Source organism: Bidens hawaiensis, unplaced genomic scaffold, assembly GCF_021521415.1.
Source record: "Bidens hawaiensis isolate Kalapana, Puna unplaced genomic scaffold, B.hawaiensis_p1.1 tig00012888_1, whole genome shotgun sequence".
NCBI classification, from domain to species: Eukaryota; Viridiplantae; Streptophyta; class Magnoliopsida; order Asterales; family Asteraceae; genus Bidens; species Bidens hawaiensis.
Genome location: NW_027492074.1, coordinates 359,772 through 368,859, shown reverse-complemented (window position 1 = coordinate 368,859; position 9,088 = coordinate 359,772). Strand labels below are relative to the sequence as shown.

The 9,088-nt window shown below is 35.8% G+C and overlaps 1 protein-coding gene across 1 annotated transcript; it reads left to right on the top strand.

The window, feature by feature from the left end:
* The first annotated feature begins 2,728 nt into the window (after positions 1-2,728).
* On the top strand, positions 2,729-3,187 carry LOC143542476 (uncharacterized). Its single transcript, XM_077035050.1, has one exon. It carries the CDS (start codon positions 2,729-2,731, stop codon positions 3,185-3,187), a length of 459 nt encoding a protein of 152 aa, XP_076891165.1.
* Positions 3,188-9,088: the final 5,901 nt, after the last annotated feature.

Genomic DNA, 9,088 nt, shown 5'->3' with positions numbered 1-9,088 from the left:
GCATAGTTTTAAATATTTATGGACCACCAGCACAATTCACTACCAACCACCTTCCATACCGTTACACATTGTTGTTTATATATTTAACTGATCTGCCAACATGCATTCTCATTCTACTCACGTTATTCCATCTTCTAATCATTTAATATCCTCCCAACAAAACCACTCTTACATATTCCTGAAGAGACGTGGATCGACTCACTGGTAGACGATCTACTTTCCTCGGGTGTGATTATGCTATTTCACCGATGGTTTCTCTTGGATCTGATGGATCTGGGTTCTTCCACCTACAAAATGAACAGCACCGTAAACTTACCCCTCAGAAAGGGACAGAGGGGTCCTCTTTGGGGTAACCCTCCGGTGTGAGAATAAGTATTTGTGGGAGAAGATAATAATATGTGAGAGTAAGGAATTTGGAGTGTATTGCTTAATAGCTGAATACTCTGTAATTGGATGTTATCAGGTGATCTTGGATGTCCTCTCCTTGTGGAGTTGATGTGATATTTATAGTGCTAGGGTTTCCCATGATTGGGCTCAGACCTAATTAGGGCCTTGCTGGCCTCCTCCAATTGCTTTGCGCCACGTGTCCTTTGGGACACCTGGTGCTTTTTCATTGGTTATAATCACGTGGTAGCACATGGGTTTTGCTGAGTTGTCCACCTTTCATTGGCAGCTGTCAACATCAGCATATTATTATTCCTTAAAAAGATACATTCTGGAAGGTTGTCTGACGTGCACAATCAAGGTTGCCCTAATCCTGATTTGGATAAGGACGAGGTTGATTATGTGCATGTGTGATACGCGCCTATCCTGAGGATGCGCGAGGTCTTCTCTTTATTCTCACGCGCAGATGTTTCATGCGCAAATGTGATATGCACGAGCATGTGATATGCGCCACGCGCGGATGCGCCACGCGCATATGTGATATGCGTGAGCATATGTGATGCGTGAGCATATGTGATGCGTGAGCATATGTGATGCCTGAGCATCTGTGGTGCCTGAGCATGTGATATGCGTGAGCATATGTGATGCGTGAGCATCTGTGGTGCCTGAGCATGTGATGCCTGAGCATGTGATGCATGAGCATATGTGATATGCGTGAGCATATGTGATATGCGCCATGCGCGTAGGTTTTGGCTTTGTGCCTTCATAAAGTCTTGATTTCAAGCGTCTTGTCTATATCTTGTGGGTTGGCCCGCCTCGCTCGGTGTTGAGGCGGGTACATACCTCTTCAAGCCCCCCCAGTCTAATGTGTGTCTTGTCTCGCGCGAGCGAGGCAAGATAGATATTAGACTTAACAGTTTGCTCTTTTAGTAGTTGTTTGTCTTTTTCTTCTTATTAATCATCGTTGCGCGAAATTCTATCCTTTTGGTTGAAAACGAATCGTCCCTGTACGTGGTTGGTTGCTGCTGACATGCGTCAGTGATGGAGACGTTTCAGACCTTTCGTGTGCTCGAGGTGCTACAGTTGCCTTTCGTGTCCCCTCACATAGTGTCAGGGACACGTGTCGCGCTCGCGTTGGTCCGTTCGTGCGAGTGGTGGCGCGTGAATTCTGGCAACAGCTGTAGAGTTTCTTTTCGTGTCCCCTCACACAGTGTCAGGGACACGTGTCGCGCTCGCGTTGGCTTACACCTGCGAGTGGGGGCGCGTGAAGTCCGATCAGCACCAATATTTCTCTCTCCTGGGCACGTGGTCGTGGGTTCGTGTCCCACGGATGGCGCCAATGAAGAGACGTGGATCGACTCACTGGTAGACGATCTACTTTCCTCGGGTGTGATTATGCTGTTTCACCGATGGTTTCTCTTGGATCTGATGGATCTGGGTTCTTCCACCTACAAAATGAACAGCACCGTAAACTTACCCCTCAGAAAGGGACAGAGGGGTCCTCTTTGGGGTAACCCTCCGGTGTGAGAATAAGTATTTGTGGGAGAAGATAATAATATGTGAGAGTAAGGAATTTGGAGTGTATTGCTTAATAGCTGAGTACTCTGTAATTGGATGTTATCAGGTGATCTTGGATGTCCTCTCCTTGTGGAGTTGATGTGATATTTATAGTGCTAGGGTTTCCCATGATTGGGCTCAGACCTAATTAGGGCCTTGCTGGCCTCCTCCAATTGCTTTGCGCCACGTGTCCTTTGGGACACCTGGTGCTTTTTCATTGGTTATAATCACGTGGTAGCACATGGGTTTTGCTGAGTTGTCCACCTTTCATTGGCAGCTGTCAACATCAGCATATTATTATTCCTTAAAAAGATACCTTCTGGAAGGTTGTCTGACGTGCACAATCAAGGTTGCCCTAATCCTGATTTGGATAAGGACGAGGTTGATTATGTGCATGTGTGATACGCGCCTATCCTGAGGATGCGCGAGGTCTTCTCTTTATTCTCACGCGCAGATGTTTCATGCGCAAATGTGATATGCACGAGCATGTGATATGCGCCACGCGCGGATGCGCCACGCGCATATGTGATATGCGTGAGCATATGTGATGCGTGAGCATATGTGATGCCTGAGCATGTGATATGCGTGAGCATATGTGATGCGTGAGCATCTGTGGTGCCTGAGCATGTGATGCATATATGCGTGAGCATATGTGATATGCGCCATGCGCGTAGGTTTTTGGCTTTGTGCCTTCATAAAGTCTTGATTTCAAGCGTCTTGTCTATATCTTGTGGGTTGGCCCGCCTCGCTCGGTGTTGAGGCGGGTACATACCTCTTCAATTCCTCTATGTCTACGGCTGTTATTGAAGACACAATGGTGATGCCAGCCACAGAATTATTATTGTTCGCAAAGTGCGACTGCTGCGGATTAATGGAAGAGTGCACACAAGCGTACATGAATAATATTCGACAAACGTATCATGGCAACTGGTTCTGTGGGTTGTGTGGAGAGGCGGTGAAAGACGAGACTGCAAGAACCAAAGGGCTGATCAGCACCCAAGAAGCCGTGGCACGTCACATGAACTTTTGCCGAAAATCAATGTGTCCGGATTCACCTCCTGTTGTCTTGGTTGATGCCATGAGACAGATTCTTAGGCGACGTGTGGAGTCGTCTAGATCGTTATTAAGGTCGACGCCAAATAGCCCTTCGAAGGGTAGAAAGAGCCTTCGACTAAGTCGATCCGAGAGTTGTATGCTCACTCTTGCTCTTGAATCCGAGTCGTATACGGATTTTGAAGAATTATGAATTGATTGGAATAAAGGTATAATAATGGACTGTGTTGTCAAAAAATTAAGTTTTTATAGATTTTTTTTATTGGAGTTTATATGTGTTTCTAGTGAGAAAAATAATATGTTTGAAAAGAATATATTTAGTGTTTTTGAAATGTACATATGATTGGGATCCTCAAGTAATGAATATGTACGTCAATGCATACAACTAGAATAATCTTATATATCTTATCTTCAACTAAATTAACATTTTAGAACTATAGTCTATAACATATAAAATCTAGGAAAATCGGATTTGATAGTCTATAACATATAAAATCTAGGAAAATCGGATTTGATAGTCCAAAGTATTAACCATTAGCAAATATTAATTCCTTCTAAAAATTTAACTAGTGATCATCTCAATTTTCAATTTGGTAACCAATAACAATCCTAGTCTAGATCCTAACTTAATTTATTTTCGATGGCGTTTGATGTGACAAATACATGGCAATAACTTGGGTTTTTTCAATATATACAAGGCTTACATATAAAAAAACTATTAGTTGGGTGCAACTCAAATACGAAACAGGAACTTCATAGTTAGAGGGTGATCAAAAGGTTTTTTTTTTCTCTTCTTGCCCTCCCTTAGTTCCGCCCTTTTCTGTTCCCGAGTTTCATTAAATGAGACGAAAGAAAAGATTTGAATGATTTAACAAATTTGGTGTTACAAAGTTTTTTTTTATAAAGAGAAGGGAAGAGATAGGGAAAGGAGAGAAGGGTTTTTTAGTGTGTATATCTTTCTTTCCAAATTGCAAAGAGTTGAAGAGAAAGAAATAGATTAAGATCACGTTCTTATACAATTCCATTTTTACCCTCTTCAACAAAATGGCGGGATTATTTCCCACAACCCGCCATATCTTCTTACTGAACTTTCATATTCTCTCCTATATATCGACCCTTTCTTGTTATTGTTTCCACCATATCCAACCTTCCATCAGATCCAACGATTCAAAACTTCCACAGGTAACATCTTTCACATCCATCTCGATTACATCTTCTATGGCACTTTATGATTCTTTAACCAACATCTGTAATGTTTTAGTTTCTGATATTAATTCAATTTCACATCAACTGTTTATGATTTTGAAGATGTGCATAACCTTACTTTATAATAGATGTGTTTATTGTAAATTGTTCAATTTTTGGGGGAATTAATAATTCAGTATGATTTAAATTTCTAGCTTGTTGGAGACTAAATAGAATAACTAAATCATAATATTTCTAGTGCTAATGTCTTGTAGAAAAAAAATACATCTGATTACATACTATGTCATACATACATCTTGTGATGTTTTTGATCATATATATATATATATAGATAAAAGATCCAATACAATAATCCCTTATCATACAATAGGTACGCGAGTTTCTATACCATCGATTTAAAAAATACGCGACCGTCCACTGCTCCACTGCTCTGATCCTCTGCTCCATCAACTCTGATCCACTGCTCCCATCGATTCTGTCCACCTTCATCGTCACCGTCCAACGATTGCATCCACCGTCGCGACCGTCGACGGTACCGTCGTGAACACCATCTTCCTCGTCACGCCTTTTTCACAGGCCAGTTGATAAAATTGACCAATTGAAATTGATATTGTTGAACTAATTGATCAATTAAACTTTGAAATTGGTTCAATTAATCATTAAATTGAAGTTTCAATTTGATCAATTTAGAGTTTTGAATGATGTGTTTTAACTGAACGTTTAAAGTTTTAAGCACCATTTGCAGAAACCCAGTTGCAGACGTTCCATATTTTGTTCATATGATCGAATCGATGATCAAATTAACGGTCGATTGACGATTGTTTGATGATTACGAGATTATATGAAGTGATTTCAGTGTTCAATTTCATGTTACAGGTGTTTAATATTTTTTGTTAGTTTTAGAAATTCTGAACACCCAGAACTTCTTAGAACTTCTAAACTTTTATCACAACTTTTAAACTTTTTTGAACACCCAGAATTTCTTAAAACTTCTAAACTTTATCAAAACTTCTAAACTTTTTTGAACACCCAGAACTTCTTAGAACTTCTAAACTTTATCAAAACTTCTAAACTTTTTTAAACACCTAGAACTTCTTAGAACGTTTAAATATGTTCATTTTTTTTAACACCCGGAACTTCTTGAATGTATTAGAACGTTTAAAGATGTTCATTTTTTGTCAGAACGTTTAAAGATGTTCTTTTTTGGTTAGAACGTTTAAAGGTCTTCAGTTTTGTTTCAGAAAACCCTAATCAGAGCTCGATTGAGTGCATTATCTCTGAAATTCCATAATCAATTGATGAATCTAAATACTTCTACACATCAATTCGATTGATTAAATAATCATTTTGGTGTTTATTTTGGTCAGAAAGTTTAAACTTTGAGCAGAACATTTAAACATGTACCATAATCATAGCTCAAATAAGTGTCTTAATCTGTATGTTCATAATCGATTGATGATTCTAAAGCCTCTTACACATCAATTCAATTGATTAAATCATCAATTTTTAATCAATTTGAAGATTTTTAATGTTCATTGACGTTCTATTTCAATTTTGGTTTTTGACTTTTGAGATTTCATATTGTAAGTTTGTGATTAGAGTTTAGAAATTGGATGAGATAGATTAAGGAGTTCAGAATTTGGATCGGAATCGATTTTAAATCGATGAATTGATCGCGAACTACTGTTTGGGTTATTTATGAAACTGCCACCGCGTGAAATTAACATCGACGTTCAAAAAGCTCGCGTACCTAATGTATGATAACTGATTATTGTACGTTAACCTCCCTCCCCCTCTCTCTCTCTATATATATATATATATATAGGATTGTGTTCAAGAAAGAAGTCAAGTTATTGTGAGAAGTGCGAGAAATCAATACAGCCAATCAAATTTTTTCTTTTCTTTTTCTCTTTTAATTAAATATAAGGGTAGAATGGTAAAACTTCATAACTAGTTTATATGAAAACTATTAAATTTTATGAAATTTCATTTTTATGCCCATTTATTAGTTTATTTATCTATTAATTAAGTTTATTATATTTACAATTCGTTTTATGTTATTCGAATCATTCACAATCAATTCTGTCACTTTTTTTTTAATATTTTTGAATTATTTCTTTCTAATTAAATTAAAAACCATCAAGATTCTTTTTATCCCCTTATCCCAAATTCATATCGAACCCCTACCAAAAAAAAGATGGATCGAATACATATATAATACTAGACGGGTGCCCGCGCGATGCAGCGCGTGTTTGAACCTGTTAATCATGTAACAAATATAAGTGTTTATGGTTCGGTTAAAACCTTGAAATCATTTAAACCGGTCATTGGTTTGACTTCTTTTTTCTTTTTCTTTTTTTACTTTCGGTTTGTTGGTCGGTTTCAAAATTTTCAAAACGTAGTGAACGGTTGGTTCGCGGTTTATACTGGCAACCGGCCATATGAAACCAGACCAGACTGTAATTGTTGAATGCATTTTAATGTTTTTATAATTAATTATTAGATATGTTTTGTAATATATATTAGATATAGTTAAAATTTAATTGAACATAATCTTTTTATTACAAATAACTTGGCTATACAACTTCAAATTAACCTAATTGCAGTATGATTCATTTTGTGATCTTTGTTGTTATTATTTCACGTCCTAGATCTTCCATTAATATTTACCATTTATGTGGCTAAAATTATCATTATTTATAATCCTTTCAAGTATCATATTATGTTGGTGTTTAGTTAAAATTGATGGTACATTTAAATTAATAATTATTTTAAACTAAATTTATTATTAAAGTTTAAACTGTGAAACCAAATTGGAACCAGGCCGTTGGTAACGATTCGGTTTCAACTTTCAATGGTTGAGTTTGGTTTCGGACGACAAAAAAATCAGTATTAACGGTTGGACTCACAAGTTTAACTTAAAAACCATCAAAACCGACACTGAACACCCCTAAGTAACATATTAATTTATTTAAAATCAAAAAAATTATATAACAATATCATATCCAAATTAAAGAAAATAAAATGCTCGTTTTTATGGTGTAATTTTTTTTATAAAAGTATTAACGTGTGAAAAGGTTATAGTCGTTTAAAAAGCATGGGTGGGAAGTTAGTTTACAACTTAAATTGAAAACATAATATGGTTAAAGATGAGGGACCAAACTTGTAAGTTGAATAGATTGTGCTTAAAAGACAAGTTTACCCTTACTAACACATGTACCTCATGCTTTAAGTGTTGTAAATTACTTAAACATTGGTGTCTTAATTTGCCCTTGTTTGGTGTATTATATATAGCATAGATAAATCAAACATATTCTTCTATACCTTTCGTTTTCAAAAAATATAAAATCTTGTTCGTCATTCAAAAAGAAACCCGTAAACATTTAAATCACGTTTAACACCTACACAACAATTTACTGAATTTTTTTAGCCTACATATAGCCCGCATATTTTTTTTACTAGACGACATGTAGCCTACATACACAATAATAACCTACATATATTTTTTTTTACTGAACGACATGTAGCCTACATACACAATAATAACCATACATATAAGTATTAAATGTGTAGGGTTTTATTTTTCAAACTGTGTAGGCTTAAATATCCAACCCCTCTCGTTATAATTCAAATCCTACACAACATCATATACCTACACTAAACTATCTAATAAAAGTTATTCATACACAATCTCAAAATAAATCCTACACTTGAAATCACAAATATATATACAATAACTAATAAGAAATAAACAAAAATGTTTTCTTAGATTATTTAATCACAATGTGGTATGGTTTTTTATACACATACGTTACTGGAATTTCGAATGAATAAATAATTTGTTACAAATATAAATAATAATATGAAATCAACCATACATTTTTTTCTACTCTTTAATAAATATTTTTCCTGATTAACACGGAAATAAAATTAAGCAGAATTGAAAAGTAGTGATACATTTCCAATTCTAGTAATTGTTTCTTTATTTGGAATCTTTGATTTTGAATGATGTTTATGACACAAATTTAAGATCTAATTAAACACATGTAAGTTTCCTTCTAGACTTGTAAATAATAAAATACTAATATACCCTTTCCCATTAAAAATATTAAAAAAGGAACATCAATATAACAAGATTGCCATTTTGAATGTAGGTCATAGATCAAACAAAATCAATGATCATAATTAATTTCTCGCACTTCTTGCAATAAATTGACTTCTCTCCTGAACCATTTATGTAAGTTTGAACTTGAAGTTGAATATGCTAATAACAATAATCTCATGAAATAAAACATCCTAGTTTGCACATATTTGCTACAGTTAGTTTCATAGTAATACATTAATGTTCTCAACTATTATAGTGTGTTAAATCACCTTTAATTTAATAAATTTGATTGTTAGGCCATATCTATGTTGATTTAACAAATATAGGCAGTTTGATGGATAGTCAGAAACACAAGGTACTTGAACTTGTTCGAGCCAGACAATTGCAAGCAGCTTACTTGATTTGCTTATTGGTGGCTTTTGTTGCACTACTTAGATGGAGCAGAAAGCGTGCTAATTTACCTACTAGAGATGAAATTTTATGATGACGAAATGTACGAGAAGATATTTTACACAACCTTTTAAATGGCGGTAAATGTCGTGACCTTATACGCACGAGTGAGAAAGCTTTTATGACATTTTGTGGTATCTTAAAGCATGATGGTGGACTTCGACCTACTCAACACATGTCTGTTGAAGAGCAAGTTGCAAGTTTTTTATATATTGTAGGTAACGATTTGAGAAATCGATTTACTTCTTGGTTATCTCGTCGTTCTGCATCAACAACTATTCGGTGCCTCCATAGATTTTTGCAAGCGATTATATCACTAGAAGATCATTACAT

Bases quoted from the DNA above. Each gene is read 5' to 3' on its own strand.
- LOC143542476 (XM_077035050.1), top strand. From the start codon at position 2,729: ATGTCTACGGCTGTTATTGAAGACACAATGGTGATGCCAGCCACAGAA.